General features: G+C 36.5%; 1 protein-coding gene across 1 annotated transcript in view; it reads right to left on the bottom strand.

Annotated features, from left to right (window-relative positions):
- Positions 1-24,129, bottom strand: part of LOC144440768 (uncharacterized) — a 176,060-nt gene that overhangs the window by 11,876 nt on the left and 140,055 nt on the right. Inside the window, exons 21-25 of the mRNA XM_078130147.1 lie at positions 17,498-17,702; positions 10,452-10,598; positions 9,381-9,523; positions 5,442-5,777; positions 1,998-2,072 (exon numbers count right to left, since the gene is read on the bottom strand). Of these exons, the coding sequence (XP_077986273.1) occupies positions 1,998-2,072; positions 5,442-5,777; positions 9,381-9,523; positions 10,452-10,598; positions 17,498-17,702 (906 nt within the window). The remainder of the gene's footprint in view (positions 1-1,997; positions 2,073-5,441; positions 5,778-9,380; positions 9,524-10,451; positions 10,599-17,497; positions 17,703-24,129) is intronic.

Here is a 24,129-nt window from a genome sequence, read left to right as displayed (position 1 = left end):
AAAGAACATACTAGTATAATGTTACGAGCCTGTACCACATAATGGGGATTTTTACTTGCGATAGCAATGTCTTCGTACCGGCCCATATCGCCGCGCCGATGAATAACAAGAACAAAACACGTTCATACCATGATGCTCATACGCGTACGTACTACGGTACTATAGTACAGTGCACTTCCCTTTAGACATATTCATGACCTTATTGTATGACTTTGGTTTCCTTGTCAGTGAATGAAGACCAGTCATTTATAAATGCAAAATTTAATGCATTGTTTGCAAGGGTGAGAGCAGTTGGATGTGACTGAGAGTGAGAACAGAGCCAGAGGTTCGTCGGGCTGTATACTACTATATTCCTAGTGTGTTCTCAGGAGCGTGTCTAGTCACACGTCGTGCGGAACTGTACTGGGTGCTCTAGCGGTAGACCTCACCCTGCTACCCTGGAACGCAGTGTATGCTCAGTGCTCACCGTCAATAAATTATTTGGCCGTTCCTGAACTGTTCTGATTTTTTCTGGTAATGATGATTTCACAAAATCCTTTAAAGATTGACAACCGATCAGACCTTCAATTATATAGATGTTTCCATGAAATATATGAATGGCGGTTCAAACACACTTAGCGTACGTACACACACTGTGTAGTCAGTAAGTCAATATAACCCCACTAAATAGTACTACTGTTACAGTGTTATGATTTCAATGGGACAACTACTTTCGAAATTTCGACTCAATTTTTTCCTTCATCTGCTGATTTAAAATACCTACTTTTTATTATCATCACTTACCGGTCAGTATTATTTAGTCTGTCGACAATAACATCGTCAACGACCATCTGCAGGTGGGGATTGTTGTTTGGCTGTAGTCATGGTTGTGGTAGTGGTAGTGGTTCATACATATATAGTACAATACAAGCATCCCCCACTACCACATCTTCTTCGTCATCACTAGTACTGCATGTATTGTTGTCATTGTCAATTTCGACTTCTAAATAGTAGAATGTGATTCCACTAGAATCGCTATTGATTGTTATGTAATCGGACATATTTGAAGTTTGTTGCGGTTGTGATGTCATGAAATATATATTAAACAATTTCGGCAATTTCCGGAATTTTTCCAAACAAATCAATTTTTTGTAATCAATATCGTACTTTTGTCAAAAATGTCACACAAATCTTTAATCACCTATGAAAACTACGTCATTTGCAGGCAAAAAGTCAGAAACTTTGGAAACCTTTTTACATACACTTTAAGTTTTTGACCACAATTCACATTTTTACACCTAATTGGCATTATGTTGAGATTATATGCTTAATATTTCTTGATCTACACATCCTAACAGTTACTGCATCTCCATTAAATTTCAGCCCAATCTGCTAAGTACCTTTCGACTTAAAAATTTTTGAGCAAAGAGGGACATTTTTAGCCCTAATTTGCATATTACTGATGGAATCACCATGTCATGAACAAATCGTAATCTATGCACCCCTAAGAATGTTTCCACCACATTTCAGACCAATCTGTCCAGTAGCTTTTGACTTTAAATTTTTTGACCAAAAATGACATTGTTTGGCCCAAATCACACATTAGACTTTAGTTGATAGGTAGAGGGATTTACAAGTTTCTACATAAAACATATCTCTTAAATATCCTTTAGCGATGAATATTGACATTAATTTTGAATCCAAGCACATGGTATCGTTTAATATTACACACAGGGCATGGTATAGTTTCATATTACGCACAGGGCATGGTATAGTTTAATATTACACACAGGGCATGGTATAGTTTAATATTACACACAGGGCATGGTATAGTTTCATATTACACACAGGGCATGGTATAGTTTCATATTACACACAGGGCATGGTATAGTTTCATATTACGCACAGGGCATGCAACATAGACACAATCTCTGCTTACTACATGAACCTGCAAACAATGGAAATAATATGACAACAAACAGTAAACACACAAGTGACAAAACAATAAAAGCATATACCTGTTCAGAGTTGTTGGTATTGAAATGTTGACTGACTTCATATGAGAGAGAACTAAGTGAGCTGGATCTTGATAGCTATGGAGACAAAAACCACACCACACCCACCATACCAACAGTGACACCAAACAAAACATACAGAAAAGACAAAACAAAATAAGTTATGGATTTGATGAGTAAATCAACACAAAGCATGGCATGTGAGGGTGAAATAGTTACATGTATATGTATAATGTGTATAAGAAGTACTATATCCTAGTTTTATAGATAAGGCCATCCTGGAGGTATACATGCATTCAACAAGCTAATTCATGCAAATGGATAAAAATACTGCCAATGGTGCTGTAGCACAACTGTACAGTTTTTAAAAATGTTTATCCATGAGCTAGTACATGCTAACAATAAGTGTTCATTTGCTGAATGACTATCCAGTTACCTATCCAACCATGTTACTATCTTTGCAATATACGCGATGATTTGGCTGTGGCTATGGGAGTGGTCATGTTGTTAGATATATTTGCATACATTTTTGAATGTTTTTGTTCACTTGTGTATGAATTCCTGATATTATCTTTGCAATATACGTGATCATTTAGCTGTTGCTACGGGCATGGGCTTGTTGCTAGGCACATTTGTATACATTTTTTGAATGTTTATTCATTTGTCTTTCAATTCCTATTATCTTTGCAGTATACATAATATTTTGGCTGTTGCTATGGGTGTGGTCTTGTTGCTAGGCAAATTTACATACATTTTTCGAGGGTTTATTCATTTGTCTACTTATATGCCTGTTGTTATCTTTGTGAAATATACGAACATTTGGCTGTTGCTATGGGCATGGTCATGGTTGCTAGGGATATTTGCATACATTTTTTTAATGTTTACTCACTTGCCTACCAGATGTTGATTTGACCAAAACATACTGCCATTTGGTTGTTGCTATGAGCATGGTCATGGTTGCTAGGGCCAATTATGTCAAAATATTTGGAAGAAAATCTGCAGAATAACACTTTTAGAAATATCTCACCAAGTTTAAATCACTGACCAAGTACTTTTTGAGATACAAATTTTTTGACCAAAATTCACATTTTAACACCTAATTTGCATATTACATCTGAGATCATTATATGCTTAATATTTCATCATCTATACACCCACAGATGCAACCCTGTTAAATTTCATCCCAATCTGCTGAGTAGTTTTGGAATTATAGGTTTTTGACAAAAAAGACACATTTTTAGCCCTAATTTGCGTATTACTAAAATCTTAATTTACTCATCCCTAAGAACGTTCCCACCAAATTTCATGCCAATCTGCCCAGTACTTTTGGAGTTTAAGTTTTTTGACCAAAAATCAGATTTTTTGACCCAAAACCCACAGTATACTCTATATACATGTATACCTAATGTTACACACAAACATACTCTATTCTTTGTACTCTACTTTATACCTAATGTTACCAACATTACAGATGGTGCATCTGTCAACCTCGATCGAAACAAGAATGTATACAATTTACCCAGGGACAAAGTAGGGCAATAATACCTTAGTTGTTCAACTGTTACGATGCGTACCATGAAGTGTGTAAACTTTCTGATGCGTAGTAGTAATGTTATGAGGGTTTAAATTTTGTTTATTATTTGCTGTGGAAACGGGTGTACATATCCCGGGTATGTATGGGATCGCAAAAGCCAAGTGCAGTCGAGGATGGCAAGCTTTCCTGGCATTTGAAAAATGTTTTTGACAACTAACTTTCACTGGGACTTGAAAAAATCACAGATGCAGAGCTAAATTTCTTGCATAAATCATGAAATTGCAAGACTACCCTTATGGAAGGCATTCAGTTTAAATCTGGTTTAGAAAATGGTGATAAAGTCGCACCACTTTAGACAACATTTCCTGACCACAAATTATTCTTTTCCTTTTTTGTGGCCTACCAAAAATATGCCAATAACTTAATAAAAGTAAAGCTACATTAGCAATATTTTCAGGACAAGTGAGCTTTGATATCGCAAATGTACATTTGTATGTACCAAGTTATAATGAATTTGAAGTGTGCATTCTTGAGATATAGCCTAATTACCGAAAACCATTAATTACATAAATTGCTCATTAATATTCATGGGTGTTTACCAAAATTCTAATCAGTTCTTGCCATTACCCTATGGAACATGTGTACAAACTTTCGTTTGAATTGAGCCAGCCGTTTTGGAGAAAACGATGACACAGACACACACACAGACTTTCACCCACTAATACATCTCTCCCTTACGGAAGAAAAAATAATGACCTATAAATCTTGCCTCAAAGTGTCAAATAGGGTTTGTGAGAGCATAGATTTGTTGTACTGTCAGACTGATCATAAATTTGTATCAAGTTTAGTAGGTTACACCAAGCCAAGATTTGCTGATTCATGTGAGTTCACTTGAGATAAAAATAATTCCATTCACAACCTGTAGTAATTGAAGAGTTGTTTACCATACTCTTGATTTTATAAGGAACTAAGCCTGGGCTGAATGCTATATAAGAATGACCTTTTAGCACACAACCTTCCGGTGCATGACTTCAGAATGCCAGGACTGCATTCATGGCACCGGTACTACTCTGGACAGTGCCCGTTTATCAGCCCTTAATGTAAATTTTTAATGAATCTTTCCTCGTTCTTACTTTATACTCTTTAACCCCGTCATACATTGGTTATCCTAGTAGATTTAAATGAGACTAGTAACTTTTACATGGGTAAATACCCCTATAAACAGTCATATTTAGTCACATTGACATTCGCTCACAGTGACATGTCAGGTATAAGTCAGAGTATAAGTATAATTAGCCACCGATCGGTGTTAGATACACATGTATGGCATGGTGAACATGCTTGCACTCCAGAATATGGTTTGTCATTACGTCATTACTCATGAATATTTATTACTAATCTGAAATAACCGTCCATCTATCATAAGAAGCCAGAGTTTTGTTATTTCGCAGTGTTGCAGAAGAAATAACAGTTCTGTTTTGCGAGAATGGTCATCCACAAATCTAAATTTACACACCCCTAAGAACATTCCCACCAAATTTAAGACCATGTTGCCTGGTAGTTTTTGAGTTTAAGTTTTTTGACTAAAAATGACATTGTTTTACCTAAATCACATACATGTGATGCGCTCACTCTCCTTTGAACAATTTTCGAAATAGACACCAAAAGTAATGTCCCCACTAAATACCAAGGTAAAATAAATGGGCTGGTGGCTTTTTGAGTACAAGTCGTCCACACACACACACACACACACACAACCGCACACACACACAGACAGATGGACAGACACCGCACCATGCCTATAACACTACTGAACCTTACCAGTTCAGATGTGCTAGTAAAACCCATTCACTACTAAGACAGGGGGGGGGGGGGGGGAAAGAAAAACTTTAGGTTTGTAGCATTGTACTTACATTCCCTTCCTGTTCTCCATTCTCCTGTGGTGGATCACTTTCTTTGTACTCTGAAATTCCTTGCTGTGGCTGTGGCTGCTGTCGATATTGGAACTGTTGTTGTGGTGGTGGTGGTGGTGGTGACTGCTGTGCTTGCAGCTCATATTGTTGCTGCTGTAGTTGTAGTTGTTGTGGATGAAACTGCAACTGTTGTTGCTGATAATCTGACATTTGATTCTTCTCTGGTTGTGCCTTTTGTTGTTGTTGTTGTTGTTGTTGTTGTTGTTGTTGTTGATGAGTGTCAGCATTAGGATCCCATGACTGATGATGAGTTGCAAGGGATGATGGGTTGAAGAACTGAAAATGATATAAAGAATAAGATAACTTTCCTTACATGTATGTATGAAAAGTAGTGTATTGTTTAACAAGTCATTGAGAATGACATAGTCCCTGCTATGATTGGGTTTTAAGGAATTATCACTACTCTGATCACGCAACAACACTTGTGAACCTAAATCAAACAGACTTAGATATGTTGTGTCTGCTTGTTGGACATGCCTACAACAATAAAGGATTGGTCGGGTAAGGGGGATCATATCACGATGAAAATGGATATGCACATGTATGTCATAGAACACTGTCCTAATACCAACTTTGAATGAGATCTGTTCAAGTATGTCTGAGTTATGGCTTTGAACATAGAAAAATCGCAAACAAAATGGCTGCCAGGCGGCCATATTGGATAGTATCACGATGAAAATGGATATGCACATGTATGTCATAGAACACTGTCCTAATACCAACATTGAATGAGATCTGTTCAAGTATGTCTGAGTTATGGCTTTGGACATAGAAAAATCGCAAACAAAATGGCTGCCAGGTGGCCATATTGGATCGTATCACAACAACAATGAATATGCACATGTATGTCATAGAACACTGTCCTAATACCAACTTTGAATGAGATCTGTCCAAGCATGTCTGAGTTATGGCTTTGGACATGGACAATTCGCAAACAAAATGGCTGCCAGGCAGCCATATTGGATCGTATCACGACAACAATGAATATGCACATGTATGTCATAGAACACAGTCCTAATATCAACTTTGAACGAGATCTGCTCAAGCATGTCTGAGTTATGGCTTTGGACATGGAAAATTCGCAAACAAAGTGGCTGTCAGGCAGCCATATCGGATTGTATCACGACGAAAATGGATATGCACATGTATGTCATAGAACACTGTGTTAATACCAACTTAGAATGAGATCTGTCCAAGCATGTCTGAGTTATGGCTTTGGACATGAAAATTCACAAACAAAATGGCTGCTAGGCGGCCATATTGGATCGTATCATGACAACAATGAATATGCACATATATGCCATAGAACACTGTCCTAATACCAACTTTGAATGAGATCTGTTCAGGCATGTCTGAGTTATGGCTTTAGACAGGGAAAATTTGCAAACAAAATGGCTGCTAGGTGGCCATGTTGGATCGTATCATGAAACAAATTGACGTGCATATGTATGCCATTGTATGTTGCCCATGTACCAAGTTTGAAAAAAATCGGTCCAGGCATCTCCAAGAAACGGCTGAGGACGGACGGACGGACGCACGGACGCACGGAACCCAATCCATAAGTCCCCGTCCCGGACTTTGTCCGGCGGGGACTAATAATCTGGTTAGACAAGATATTCCTGCAAAATCATAAACTAGATGTAATTTGAACATCTTCTGTAAGGTGCAATAACAATTGCTAAGACATTGGCCGTCTTCTGTAAGGTGGAATAACAATCGTCAAGACATTTAGTGGGATCATATTTATTTACACATAAGTCATATAATCAAATTGAACATTTAGAGCCAACTCTGAGTATTTATGTTACATTGCATTTGAAATTGTGTCACACCTGCTGAAGGCAGCCTTCCAATTTAACAATTATGTAAACTGATGATTAACAGAAAATATACTACAAATCAACTGAACTACTTGTGATATATCAATTAACTATGTTCACACAGTTAGTCTATGGACCTGCTTGCAGGTGGTGCACATATTTCGTTAGTCCTGCTTGCATAAGGAACAAGTCGCCCCTTTGGTGTTGAGGTAATCTGTCGACAGCTGTTCTTGCCTTTTTGCTACATTTTATCTAAAACTAAAGTCGTTGCCTCGCTCCGATCCTGAGCAATACTGTAACCATGTACTGATCAGCGAGTGCCTTCGGCATTCGCAGTGTAAATCAGATACACCGTGTAAATCAGAATTGTAGACCTACAGGCCTACTAATCTTGGCAAAAATAAATATTTCGCTAATCATAACTGAAAAGGTCTTGTCTGAAATTTTTTCAATCTCAATGACAGAGATGCAGCGCGCTAGCGTCTTCCAACGGTACGTCATATGCGTCAAGCAAAAGGTACTAGGTTATCTACCGTCTCCTGAATAACTGTCCCTCGCTTTTGAGCTGCTAGGTTCATTGACTAAAATAAACCATTACTAGGAAGAAGACATCACAAAATACTATTCACAATGTTTCACCATTAAAATGATTTTTAAAAAGCGACAAGACATCATATTGCCAGCTTTAAACAAAAAATTAAAATGAAAGTCTGGACTGCAATCTCATGACTACTTTTTTTCCATATATGGTAAGGCTCATTAGCGAAAGAACTTTGACCTCGACTAGTCGACTGTACTAGTTTCTATGCTGCAATACCACATCGGCAATTTTGATGTGACGATTTTGCCACCAATATTGATCGTACAAAATCAAAACTCCATAAATGAATCACAAAGTACTTTCCCTTTCAAAATGAGGTAAGTTTATTATCATTTTTATTGATGACCGACTCTGTCAAAAATCGTCCCCTACAGTGACAGCATACACTTTCAGGCTAGGCAACTTCATGACTTTGTCGATTGAGGGCATCTACTGGAATGAACCATTCTGTAGAAGGGGTGCAGAATTTGAAATCTGCAACCCTGTTTCGAACAAACACTTGTCATTTGGGTGCACAATGCGTAGAATTAAGAACTGTAGCACTTATTACATTGCTTGTTTGACATCAATGGTGTCTTTTGAAAAGTGGTAGTTTGCTTAAAGTCTCATGGACTGATTCCAATATGGCGTCGGTCACAATGTTCATTAACATATTCATTTTTTTTTTATATTACAAAAAAAAAATCATCAAAAATAGAAAAGATGTGCTGACTTGAAATTAACAAATCTGAGTAAGCTATCCTCTGTGCATCAACACACCAGATATCAAAGCAATCTGACAAGTAGTATTTGAGGAGATGATGAAAATATCATTTTTGAAAAAAAATATAACAAATTGAAAATGGCACAGATCAACTTGGCATGAACAAATCTGAATAGCCTCCCCCCCCCCCCCCCCCCCAGGAAACATGCACACCAAATATCGAAGAATTCTGACTGTCACTTTCGGAAAAGATGATGAAAATGTAAAAAGTTGACGGACACCAATGATTCACCTATACTCTATACCTTAATTCTCACCTATACCTAAAGCTACGCTTTCAGCTTTCGCTGACAGCGGAGCTAATAAAAGAAGTCTTTATGTAACAGACAATGTGAAGCAGACACATTTGTACTAACAACACCTAAGTCCAAATAACTCGAACTATTTTACCGTTCATTTGTACTAACAACAGATATAAAGTCTAAATAATTAAACTATTTTACATTTCATTTGTTCTAACAACAGCTCGTCCAAATAACTCGAACTATTTTACCGTTCATTTGTACTAACAACAGATATAAAGTCCAAATAACTCGAACTATTTTACCATTCATTTGTACTAACAACAGCTTGTCTAAGTAAATGACATAGACAGGACTGAATACTTGATACTGAGCACAACTGCAACTGTATAGATCAACACTTCAAATGGGAATGAATCTTTGTCCCTGTGATCACATCATGTAATATAGTACCTGTGGTTGTGGTTCTGAAGGTGAAGGCTCAGCCTGACTTGCTGGTGTGTGTGGTCGTGAACCTGGATTTCCAATTTTAGGTTGTCCCGATCCATCCATTGCTGCAGATGGCTCTCCCTGACCATGCTCTGAGGTATCTGACACTGAAATTTAATTCAATTTATTACTTCACATTATCATATCATCAACAAGGCTCACATACTTTTCCCCTTGAGCCAATGACTAAGAGTCCACAAAACACTTAATAATAATGTGAATATATAAAGAAGATTTCAATCCAATGTTTTTGTTTCCAGACACACAAATGATGGTTAAAGCTTGGTGAGAGTTCTCATCTTGAGACACAGGCATGATACTCCTATACAAAAGCAATACCAAGGTACATCTTTCAAGGAAAAAGAAAACATCTCAACTGAGTCATGCTCTTTGTGCCCTGGTTAGTGAAAATATGTGTTAATGAGCAGTACTCAGCAGTGTTCCCGCTGAGACTTATTAGTGATACTTGCGCAAGGTATCTGTCTGCTCTTGGAGTTAAATATCATTTTTTGCACAACCTTACATATCCAAGCATCAAGAATGAAACAGAAAATACATACAAATAAAGTATAATTAATGATTAAATGAAATGTTGTCAAAGAGTTTGATTTCTCTCTATTTAGCATCCAAGAGCAGGTAAAAATTGTTAGCTTCATATAGCATATAAAACTATGATTTTGGTTCTGGCCTTCGGCCGAAAGGGGGATACTAATTCCAAATCATAAACCATCACATGTCACCCTTTCCATTTTTTGCTCAAGTCTCAAAAGATCCATATTGCTACTCATATGTACTCAACACAAGTTAAAACTAACATAGTGCCAGATTGAAAACCAAGCTTTTTTTCACGATTTATATCTGCCACTATACTATTAATTGATGAAATTGCCCACTCAAAATAAGCTACAATATCTTCCAACAAGTAGATGTACATGTACTTGAACAATTTCAAGTGAACATATCTTTGGTTTATTGATGAAACACAATGTTCTGTTGCAGTATGTAGTAGACTAAAATACAGTACAACATACATACCAGGTTCAGGTATGAAATAATTCATAGGTGTAGTATTAGTAGCTGGCATCATAGGAAATAAGTCTGCTGGTGGTGGTGGTGGTTCTACGTTGGAAGAAGTCATAGCTCCTCCTGGGTTCATCACATCTACATAGCTACCTCTTGCACCTGGTAATCATTACAAATATTGGTATGCAGGTTATACTCAATCTACATTCAATTTTTTTCACAAAATTACAATATGCAAGTTACAAAAATAGAGCCAATGGCATTGTAGTAAAAGTGTCTTTGGCTGTTGCTATGGACATGGTCCTGTTGCTGTTTTGAGTCTTTAGTCACTTACCTTACCCTGTTGCTATCTTTGTAATATGCGTCATCATTTCACAATTGCTAAGAGTATGGTCATGGTTGCTAGGGCCAATTGTGTTGAAATGTTTTTAACAGTAACTGCAGAATAATACCTCTAGAACATCCCCACCAACTTTCAACCCATTCACCATACATACAGTTTCAAGATATAAGTTTTTGACCAAAATTGAGATTTTTAGACTTAATTTGCATATCGTTGATGGGATCATCATGTTATGAATAGTTTCATCTACACATCCCCAGATGCATCCCCATTAAATTTCAGTCCAATCTGCTCAGTAGTTTTGGAATGAAAGATTTTTGTCCAAAAAGAAACATTTTTAGCCCTAATTTGCATATCACCTAAGAATGTTCCCACCAAATTTCAGACCGATCTGCCGAGTAGTTTTTGAGTTTAAGTTTTTTGACCAAAAGCCACATTTTTTGACCCAAATCACACATCAGTGGTAAGATCATTTAGATTTGAACAATTTCCCAACTAGACACCCAAGGTAATATACCCACCCAATATGGCACTCAGTCTGGCAGTTTTTGACTTTAAAGGTGATTCAAAATGTTCCATACCTCAACCTTGAAAAATGTTCTTTATACGTCTCATAACCAGTAAATGCAAAGCTGACTGTTTAAAATTGCATGATAAGTGAGAAAAAAAGAATTAAAATTGGCGAGCAGCGGCCACTCGAGCAGGAATGAACTTGCAGTTACACTCCCTATTATTCTCCCTTTTTGAGATTATGACGTCATAGAGAGAACCGTTTCGTCTCAGTTAGTATAGTAAGCATTGGCAGACAATAGTAATTCTAACTTTGATACTCGTCAGAATTAATCTCAGAGTGATGAATCTTCTTTCAATGACGATTTAACCATGTTCCATAGATAGATTTGGCTTTTATGTAGGTGTCATGTCGTACGATTTTAGCAACAATAGTGAAAATGCTAGTGATGTTGGAGAGTATACTGGGTTCAAGTTGATTGCCTATTCAGCCTTTGTTTAAACTAGGAGCTCAACTACTGTTACAGGTCGAATCAAAATGCCTCTAGTGATATAAACTAGATTGATTAACATTTGTTGAGAATGTAAAAAAAAAATAAGCGCATCGTCGTACCACTTTAGACATCATTTCCTGATGAGAAACTATTTTTTCCTTTTATTTTAGTGGCCTACCGAAAATATGCCAATAACTTATTAAAACTAAAAGCTACATCAATGATATTTTCAGGACAAGTGCCCTTTGGTATTGCAAATGTATGTATCAAATTATATTGAATTTGAAGTGTGCATTCTTGAGATATAGCCTAATTACCAAAAACCATTAATTATGTAAATTGTTCATTAATATTTATGGATGTTTACTGAAACCTATTCAGTTCTTGTCACTACCCTACAGAACACATGCAATAAATTGAGTTTGAATTGAGGCAGTCGTGTTTTAGAAAATGGTGATAAAGTCGCACCACTTTAGACAACATTTCCTGACCAGAAACTATTTTTTTTCTTTTTGTGGCCTACCGAAAATATGCCAATAACTTATCAAAACTAAAAGCTACATTAGTAATATTTTCAGGACAGGTACGTTTTGGTATTGCAAATCTATGTATAAAGTTATAATGAATTTGAAGTATGCATTCTTGAGATATAGCCTAATTACCGAAAACCATTAATTACATAAATTGCTCATTAATATTCATGTGATTTTTACCAAAACCTAACCAAGTCTTGCTATTACCCTACGGAATACGTCTACAAAATTTCGTTTGAATTGAGCAAGTCGTTATGGAGAAAATGATGACACAGACAGACACAAACACACACACACACACACACACACACACACACACACACACACACACACACACAGACTTCCACCCACTACATACATCTCTTCCTTATGGAAGAAATGTGAGTGACCTGTAAATGTTTCACAGTTTTCGTTGTGGTCTTGTATTGTCATATGTTTGGCTTGTGAACCCAAGTTTACATCTATTATTTTCGGTCAGGGCTGTCTACAGCGCGATACTCTAGTCCGAGTCTGAGACCCATGTAAAACCTCAGAAACTCGCATTTGAACTGAACAGAAGCAGGTCTCATCGACTTGTTGGGGACTCCAATTATTATGTGTTTTTATCACGGTATACAGGTGATTATTATATATTTAATTATCAGTAGGTGGGTAGTTTTGTCAAGTTTTGTTTTGCTGGCAGTCACTGAGGCCGCGGCAGTATACGTAGGATAGTTCCCCCAATCAAAGCTGAAGTAGTGTATGTATGAACTCGGAGAGCACACTCGGGTTGAATTTATTCATATGATGTAATCATATTTATCAATTAGATATTGCAAAATTCTTAAAGTCATACAGAAATAATTTCTCTAACATCAAGCAAACACCGAGAAATTGGACCAAACGTGGTTAAAATCTAGTTGCAGGCTTTTTCTCATAACCATGTGCTGGGGTCATGACCTTGATTGCTGATGTCAACATTGTCCAATCATATAGAATATCATGAACACATCACGATATTTGATTTGTTGGTTTCCTAAACTGTATACTTTGATTCCATACCATGATTCGTTACAGAAGTTTTCTTATGAATATTAAATAGGCTTGTTGTATGAAGTGATATCGCAACAAGGGAAACCAAGTTTTCTTCCAGACGAGTTGCTAAAGTCATTAAATGACAAAACGAAACTCATGAAATTTCATAATTCTTTACAATTTTTATTGCTGATAAAAAAATTAGGTTAATAAACCTTCTTCGTTAAAATCATTTTCATCGAAATTTAACAAGTAACTTATGTGAACCACGGCTTTTGAGTGGTACACAGTGCTATTTACATGCATCGAATTGGAGCGTGCTTCCATATGCTTGGAGCAAATCGAATCAATTAGTGTATTATGGGACCAACAAATACATTGTGGCACTGCATGTCCTGATACGCCTTCTTGAAGTTTTCCATGGGTATTCTTATAGCTAGTATATTTATTCGAGATGAAATATGTTTACTTTGTTGCTAAATGCGGCATTCAAAAGGCGACGTTTAGCAAGTACGCATGGGTTTAAATATGCTGTGCGTCCCTGGGATGCCGTCAACGTGTCACAACGGTACTGTAATGCTTCTTGTCGGCAAATGATAAAAAATCAGATAAATAAAAGTCATTGAATGTGAAACACTCGACATTACAAGTGTTTATGTATATCTAGTCTAGCCGTTTTGATTTATTTTGCCATAATTTGGGGACATAATATTTTTGCATTTATACCCACAGACACTGACAATTAGTCAGATAGTTTGAGTAAATATCGGTAAATGTAAATGTACACGACATGTATATAGTAGTTTTTGTTTACTGATGTCTATTACAACCATCGGCAATGTATTTTTTCATAACGCTGTTGAGTATTATTCACCTGTTGACTACGCCTAACCTCTGTGCTAACGAAGTCCATCTATGACGTCACAACACCGCGTGGTCTAGGTGGGACTGGAAATACCCGAAAACTCTCGAAGTAAATCCGAAGGGAACTGCCTGAAAAAATGTCATTTTAAGGTGTTTGCAGACACTTTTTTAAAGTTTTAACCCTTTACTTCCTATATAGGTGGCCCTATATAGGACCCCTTAGGGCCTGAATAAATATTAGAGACTTACTTGTCAAGACATAACTTTTTATGCTTAGGACTTTGTTTCTATGACAACTGACCCAACTTAAATGTGGTTTATGTAAAGTTAACATGTTACAGTGTATCAAGGGGCATTGTTATGTAATTCATAATTGATTATTCTTCTTGCTCACTGCTTTTTAAAGATAAAATCCATCCAAAACTATGAATAAAGTTTATTTTACTCATCACTACTTGTTTTTTTTCCTGCAATTATCCTACTCTACAGTTTCTTCCTTTTTGCTAGCTAATTCTATACCTGCACATCTGGATCATTGTACGGGTAATAATTCATATAGTGATATCATTGGAAACAGGGTACTGAACACATCCTAACCTTAAATGTTCCACAAATGTACTTTGTATCTTTCCTATGCATGTGTAATTGACATTTTGATTTAGTTTCTGTTAAAGGTGGTGCATGCTGCAAATCTCTGTCAAATCTAATGTCATCACTTTGGGTTGTGGGTTTTATTTTCTGTAGTTTGTCAAAGTTAGGGTCATTTCAATCAGTGGGTAGGGTTTCAAAGTGTAGATATCGTAAAATTTGACAGTACAGGTGATGAGGTATGTGTTTTCCAAAGCAGGGGTCTGCGTTAACCAATATTCAGACCAATACTCCTTGAACGACCCTTTCTTGTCCACTAATACCATCGCTAAAGACCTAAAAACACTTCAAGATGATCAACAGATATAGCTTCCCACGCAGACTTTTGGTTGTTTGTATCACGATCAGTATAGCGGTTAGTTCATTCAGTTACTATTTTAACATAAGTTCCGGAGTGAAAAAAACATTCAATAACATCTTTCGCTGATTTATCATTGAAATCAAAATTTATTCCTGAATTAATCCCTCTAGGGTGAAGTACGCCCTCAGGTGCCTGCCGGCCGCAAAGGGTTAAAACCAGAATATGTTTCACAAACATGTCGTCTAGCAAAATAGCAATAGAGAATGTGAGCATTTTGAATCACCTTTAAGTTGTTTACACAAACACATCCACACATCCACACAGACAGACAGACAGACAGACAGACAGACAGACAGACAGACAGATGTACACTTTGCCATGCCTATAACACTACTAAACCTTATCAGTTCAGTTGTGCTAAAAATGAAATGGTGACAAGTGGGTAATTGAAAAGGAGTGGCTTCTCTTTCATATCATATACTCTAGACTTGCATTCAGCACATTCATGTCAGAAGTATATACATGTACATACACTTTAAACACTTGTGGTTGTTTGACCTTGAACAGAAGGGTCAAGATCAAAGGTCAATGTCTTATTAGAAACCTCGATATGGATAATATGGGTGTAGACACTCAAATGAGGTCTCTATCTAATAAGTTTCTCGATTTTGGTGACAAATATGGCTGACATTCTGTCATTATCACGAAGGTTACAAAACAAAGTGATGTACATAATGTGGACTATTGTATGACATTTGTGCCAGGTTTCCTTGAAATTGGCCAATGAATGTGAGATATAATAATAATAATACTTTATTGTCATACGTATTGTACAATGAAATTTGCAGTGGTTCTGTGAGAAACTTGAGTTAAAAAAACATTTCATACAACAATATTTACAGCTTACAAAAACAAATAATACCATCATTCAGTAAAAACAGGACAGTACAACAACAATATGACACATTTACAATACGAACAGTTGTTGGATAAAAATAGCGCTAATGGCGTTGTAGCACAACTGTACAGTTTTTAAAAATGTTTTCCCACATGCTGATCCATGCTGGGTATAGAAGTTCATTTGCTGAATGATTATCCATACATTCATGAATGTTTTTTCATTTGTCTATTTGTCCCTGTTATCTTTGCAATATATGTGATCACTTGGCTGTTGCTATGGGTGTGATCTTGTTGCTCGGCACATTTGCAAACATTTTTTGAATGCTTAAACACCCCTAAGAATGTTCCCACCAAATTTCAGACTGATCTGCCCAATAGTTTTTGAGCAAGTTTTTTGACCAAAAATTACATTTTTCGACCCAAATCACACACCGGTAGTAAGATCATTTTGATTTGAACAATTTCACAACTAGACACCCAAGGTAATATACCCATCAAATATCATGGCAATCGGTACATGCAGGAAATTTAACCTGCCAAACACAGTATGATCATGGAGGTCTTGATATGACTATTTTTCTTTCTCCATAAAATGTGTGACTTCATATTCTTTGTACAAACTGTTTTTTGGAATGCCTAAGGATTGTGCATGTGAACATTTTAAATTGATACCAGGCGCTATATAAATTTGTTATCATATCATATCATATCATATATAAACCTGCTTTAATCACAGTGTCTAAGATTTAATTCAGCTGTGCTAAAAACAGGCCTAGGTTGACAAACAACCTTAAACAGATGTTAATCTTTACGCCATTGACACTGATATGTTAAGTAGCCCATAAAAGATCTAATTATTTCATTGCACCAATAAAACAAGAAAATTTCATTTCCAGGCCGAAATCAAAGCATTTTGTAATACAACAAATCACATTTCCAAACGTAAAATGCACATTTCTGATGCGATCATTTTCATTTGAACAATTTCCCAACTAGACACCCAAGGTAATGGACCCACCAAATATCATGGCAATCGGTTCATGTCTGCAACACAGGTGATAACGGAATGTAACAATCCCTCTCCAGGCTTTATCTATTAGGGACTAAAACATTCATATCTGACCTATGATGGTAGCAAGTAAACACTTGACACTGCTCAAATTATTCCTTGTATCATCAATATGTTGTTCGATACAATCAAATTTCTGATGAGCTATACTAGTTGACTGAACATAACACAACATGTTTTGTTAGTTGAAATTTGATTATCTGACAAAAGTAAAATTCTTAATATTATGCTTACAGCAGTAAAAAATCCAATATGATCCTACTGATTGCAGCATTGTTTGAGAGTTGAATGGAAATCAGTGAAGTGAGATGTTGTACTAGCTTGTAACCTAATATTAAAAACAAAAGTAGCCACAAAAGACCACTGTGTCTTTGTAACTTACCCAGTTTAGTTTTCTGTCTCTGAAACCTGTTAACTCCTGGTGTTGATGCTGTTGACCCTGGTGCACTGCTATTTGGAGTTGTTGTACTGGGAGTGATGGATTGATTTAATTCAGTGTCTGTAGGTGGTGGTGGTGGTGGGGCAGCATCAACATCTTCATCTTCTTCAGTGTTTATCCATTTCTTTTTGACAGGGTCCCATTGAATCTACCAAACATACATGAAAGACTAGAGTATTAAGTCTAATTAATAGATTAGAGGTTCTACTCCTACTTGGAAATTCCTTGCTTGTTATTGTAACCTATAATTGTAAAGTTATTAAAGAGGAAAGAGTTCATCACAGGATTCATTATGCATGTATGTCTATACCCAAACGATGTAATCCTCACTTAATCCTGAATAATTAACGACCAAGCTGAGAATCACTATCTTTCTTGGTAAATACCGATAAGACAGTATGATAAAAAGAAATAAAACAAAGGATTTAGAATTGGATTACTGAGATTAACTGTAATGTTTACCATACCTGGTTGAAATGAGTTGAATACAGGTTTGTATACTGTGTGTTTATATAATATATAAAATGTAAATGTAACTTGCATGTCCCAGGACTCGTATTTACACAGCTGTGCTGTACTCAACACTACATGTTTTTTCTACATTTGATAAGTTACCGTTCACAGACTGACTAAAAATATTCCAAGACATCGTGCCATGTATTTGTCAAAAATCCCATTCCTATCAAATAATTATATTGTAAACTCATGCTACTGAGCTACATGTTGAGAACTGTTTACTGTGGCCTGGTCAGATCTAGCTCTTAGTCTTAAAACATTAGCTCCGATAGTCTGATGATGTGTCAGAATATTGCGGCGCAAATATCCAGTGTTAGTTCTGATCATAATCATCGCCAACAAGTGCATTTGAGTGCCATTTTTTTTTCAAAGATTAATTTTACTTTTGATGAGTCTTTTAAATGTTTCTATTACAAGAAACTGGGAGGATTTTGCACTGAGCAGTTTGAATCAAACGTTTAACGTATGTCAGTGTAACAACGTCAATGTGAGTACAAGTTCATGTGGTATTTGTAGTCACAGTCTATTTTCTTTTGTATGTAAATCCACAGGGTAAAGGACAAATAATCAATTTTGTACTCGCGATTTTCTGGATTTCTAATATTATTTTCTGTATATTTCAAATAAAGTTTTAAATACTGTTTCCTCTCACTGTTTTTTTCTATTTCCTACCTGATATCAATGTCGTATCTGAGTTTATCAGCTCTGCATTAATAAGTAGCTTGCTAAAACAAACTCACTCTTTGCCCAAATTAACGCATTATGCCGTGAGTGTAAACATCTACTGATCCGACTAATGGTAATACACGGAAAGGGGTGAAACTCCAAAGGGATGTGTCCAGAAATTTGCAAAGAAATCAACTTTCAAACGGTACAATGGTAATTCCACAACCAGAAAGTACAAATGAAGGGAAGCATTGATGAAGTTACAGCATTGAAGCTTGTCTGTAAAGCAAAAGCAACCTCGAGATCATTTTCAAAAGCAAAGGAGAAATTCATTAGACCGGATATAACATTTTCGTTCGTTTTATGAAATCTAACAAAATTATATCTCAAGATCATTTTTTCACCTATCCAAAATAAAATAAAAATATTTTGAGATATCATTTCCATTTTCACAGCCTACATAGTTGGTTGGCACAGGTCAGCCAGCATGCAATCAGAAAATCGGGTATAAAAAGTATTGGACTCTCATGGACAGATGTGGGGCATGAAGAGACAGTCACTACTTGAAAGCTAAGGGGCGTCTAATGCAATTGGTTGACATTGCCAAAGTGTGTCATCGACTCGGTGCTCTCTCTATACCTAAACCTCCAAACATATATTGGTTATATGGGGAGTAGTACAACACTGAAAGTACTGTATGTAATTTGTAAACGTGTGTGAAAGCATACAAAATAGCACCAACAGCATTGTAGCACAGCTGTACAGTTTTTAAAAATGTTTACCCACATGCTAGGTATAGGTGTTCATTTGCTACGTCACTATCCAGTTGCCTATCAAACCGTTGTTACCTTTTCATAATATACGCAATCATTTGGCTGTTGCTATGGGAGTGGTCTTGTTTTTAGGCACATTTACATACATTTTTTGAATGTTTATTCATTTGTCTATTAATCCTCGTTATCTTTGCGATATATGTATCTATTTCACAAAGATAACAACACGGATTCTTAGACAAGTGAACAAACATTCAATAAGTATATGCAAATATGCGTAGCAACAAGACCATGCCCGTGGCAACAGCCAAATGATCACATATATTGCAAAGATAACAGGGATTTATAATAGACAAGTGAATCCAAACAATATATGTAAATGTGCCTACCAACAAGACCACACCCATAGTAACAGCCAAATGATCATGTCTATTGCAAAGATAACAGGGATTAATAGACAAATGAGTACACATTCAAAAAATGTAATATATGCAAATATATCTAGCAACAAAACCACACCCATAGCAACAGCCAAACGATCACATTCAAAAAGTGTATGCAAATATGCCTAGCAACAAGACCATGCTGATGGCAACAGCCAAATGATATTGAAAAAATAACATCAGGGATTCATAGACAAGTGAATGAATATTCAAAAAAATAGCACCAATGGCATTGTAGCACAACTGTACACTTTTTAAAAATGTTTAACCACATGTTGCCAGCCTAGGAAGTTAACTCTTTGTGCAATATTGTTTTGGATCACTTTACCCCAACTTCAAAATTTTAGGAGCAAAATGCAGGCAAAATTAAAAACTTAAAGGCCAAGGTCCAACTAAGCTATGTGCCCACGCTACGGAAGTAGGTTTGCGCATGTGCAACGGAATACGTTTGTTTATCTGGGAGGAGCATTTTGTAAATCCGACCCAGGTAGTTTATCAACATATTAGTGGCTGTTCACACATATTGGTTACATGTAGTTCTTGCCTAATCCAAAGAGTCCCTTGTTATATTTTTTTTTTCAAGTCTAGTGGCAGTGTTTCTGCTACGTTGTTTTCCGGTGCGTACGTACGGCCAGACACCCAGTCTGGGTGAAACACGTATTTCTATAAACTTATACATACAAATTATAACCCGAAAAATTATATTTTGAGGGACCTGTTCTAACACGATCCAAACACTATTACACAGTGACAATTTGTATCGTTGAAATTGTAAACTGAAATTCTTGGGTACGAACAAACTTACTTACTTGTATCATTTGTACAAGGTACTAGATTACAGTTGCACACATACACACTAGCGTCGGCATTTGGTCGATCGTTATCACACCAAAATCGTTAGATAGATGAGAATTTTTTTTACAGATTACATGTAGGTCATGTTTTGACAACATAATCGTGAAAACTTAACTTCACAAGTATCGCACGGGTCAGAGCGGACTAAGCTTTGCACTTCCATACTTACTGTACACTAGGTAGCTAGCTACGTGCAATCTCGAGTTTGGTAGAAATGTCATTGATGTTCCCGTTATTTTCCTTCCGTGTTCTAATTCTTTGTAAGTATCTGTTATGGCTGTTTTATGATTGATTAAACTTGTATTTCCAAACCCAATGTCCCATCTCAGAAAACAGTCAATAAAATCACAAACACGTGCATCTCCGAGTTATCCCGATGTGTACGAGTACCACCCCAGCTATTTCAAAACAAATGCATAAATGCATACGTCGTGATGGGGTGACTACGGACTCTTGTTTGGTCTCCGCTCTGTCTCCGTGCGTATGTTTGACTGCGATGTCAGTCGATGTCATTTACATGACGAGGATTATTGCTGGATAGTGCCAAAACATATGGAAACGATTTTTGAGAAATCTGGAAAGAATTTAATACGATTTCTCAACTTTCAAATTTGAATGAAACAAATATTTATGATGCCTCCATGATTGTACTTGTTGTCTTGTCAGTTCGCGTTACGTTCATCTCCACAACATGCACAGAGCTAGAGATCGTAGAGAACAGTCGACAGGTATAGGAACTAGACTAGGCAGTGATGTATGATTTATGTGTACAACATAGACAGTTGTCCTTGAAATTTGATGATCATTACAGAAATAAAAGAGTTGCCAACGTTAGATTTGTTTATGAATTATATCACTCGTTTATCAGAATCAAATGTCGCACTAAATGTTTCAAACATGTCTGGCTTCGGGGTCATCAGAAAATTTAACTGAAAGTATGGGAATTCTTGATCGAAATATATTCAGTCATCAAATCCTCAGGTTTCTGACAATTTCCAATACTTTTTACAAGAAAGGCTGCATTTCAAGAATATTTGGTTAGCTACATGTATTACATCTGATGCCTTATACGTGACATGCACAATCTTTGTCCAGTTTGCACCACACAGTGTGCCTCACCTCCTGTACACGTACCATACGTCTATCTTGTCTGTCAGTGCTACATTTGGCTTCCTCTCTTCATTTTTCTCAGATGTTTTAAGAATTTGAAAATAGTCAGTGTCCGATCGACAAAATTTCTTTCCGCTGAAGTTTAGAAAACATTTAGTTCTCACTACGTAAACGTCATGTTGTTGCATCATACATCATGAGACGTCACATTGACCTCACACTTCGCTTCGCGCTTCCTTCAACGTCCGGTCCCTATGAAACTAGTTCGAAGGCTTTCGCTAGCGATAGCGTGGCCAGTCTTGTTTTACCGTGTAATCCTCAAATGTTTTCCAAATAATTATGAATTTATTTCTTTTCTTTTTTTACACTTTGGGTATTTTACTTGCTATTAGTACTTCTGGGAAACTCGTATTTAATTTTCCGACCTTAGAATTTTTTTCAATGGTCGTCAGGTTTTAGTACTAAATTTCCTTAGCCGGTCCCACAACTAAACTGTTGTGGTTATACTTATAAGTTATAGCTGGGCATTGTGACTGGTAGGTAACTGGCTATTATCTACATCACTGCCTACTAGTCAACGACACAACTACTTGACAGAAAACACTTGTCGCGCGCACAAAAAGTTGTATGAAATTGTGATTTTACTAAGGAGTGTAGCAACCCAGAACGTACATCGATCAAACTGAGAAACATTTTGGTTTCATTTTATGTCATTCTATTTCAGTAACAATGTATAATTTTCACGTACTGTTCGCACATGTGAGCTTGATTTTAGGCAAAATATTGGGCTCACAGAGTGCACACAGACTCTTTTGTTCGCTTGTATTGTTTGCATTCGGTTTTTGGCATTTCGCACGTTGTTTATTTGCTCCATTCACAGTGTCTTATCATGCTTTGTGTAACTTGTAAGCCTAATTGACAACTGGCCAACGGTTTTTACTAGACAAATTTGAAACAAATTTTGCGTCAGTTTGACGGTAAACCTGCTATATTGGCTACCAAACTTAGTTAATGTCAGTTATTTCTACTCATGTTGCATCACTATATATTTACAAACAGTATATATGAAATATGAGAGCCATGTGAAACTTTTTCAGTGCAAAATGGGATGAAGACATGAGGGCAAAGTGAGTGCTCCTTACAGCAGTTTGAATTTCCCGCATATGCATACATTACCCATAATCCTCTTTATATAGTGGACCTTGGCCTTTAAGAGCAAAGTAAAAAAATAGACACTCAAATTTTGCAAAATGTTAACTTTCAGATATGAAACTTTACCAGTTAACATAGTTAGCATAACTAACTTAACATAGTTACCAATACCATGTTCACCATAAGTTACTATGTTCATTAATGTTAAGAGACATTGAATATGATGCTACAGTATGCATGTACATTGTTAAGTTGCCAATGCCATCATTACGCTCTCCCCACCGTTAACTTGGCCCGCACAAGAGAGGAGCCAACCCCGAAATTCTGGGGTTAGTTAATATGCTAAGCCATAGATAATAGAGAGAGACCTCTCTATTATCTATGGATAAGTCGGCAAAATGTGTGAATTGGTTGCCATGGACAACGGGCGCATTTCCCTGTTCTCACTGTGAACGTGTAAACGCCAATCCCTGTTATGTTAAGTCTCCAACACTACTGTTTGCCACCAAATATCTAAAAGTTCTCTCGTCCAGAAAGCCCTTTTCACTGGCGTTAATAACGGACCAGTAAAATTGAGTAAACTGACCGGTGTTGGTAGTCCGACGGGATAGTGATTTTTCGATAGGCATATATTTGTTTTACATGAGCTTTTTTTCGATTGTGAATAAATCACATAAATTACATGTAATGTTCAAGGTAATGTAATAATGTTTAAACTGGAAAATTGTGCTTGCCATGACCTGCAGGAATGACGACATATATACATGTAACTGTTTTTAAACAACGCTCATGTATATGCACGTGTGACGTTTGTGCACAATCATATCATAACATTGCACTGCATTGTCACCCAGTGAGAACACAGTTATATCGTAACGTTCCAGCCACAGATAAATGTGGTTCAACCATATGGTTCAACTTGAAAAAATAAAGTCATTCAAAACAAATTCTTGTGTGCATCTTTTTTATTTCGTACATTGTTACATAGTATAAATGACGATTGCGTGCTTCCGCAGTTTAAGTGTACGCGAAACAGACTCTGCTTTCGGTTGTTCAGACC

The sequence above is a fragment of the Glandiceps talaboti genome, chromosome 10, assembly GCF_964340395.1.
Source record: "Glandiceps talaboti chromosome 10, keGlaTala1.1, whole genome shotgun sequence".
NCBI lineage: Eukaryota > Metazoa > Hemichordata > Enteropneusta > Spengelidae > Glandiceps > Glandiceps talaboti.
The sequence above is the reverse complement of the archived record's forward strand: the minus strand, read 5'-3'. Positions and strand labels throughout refer to the sequence as shown.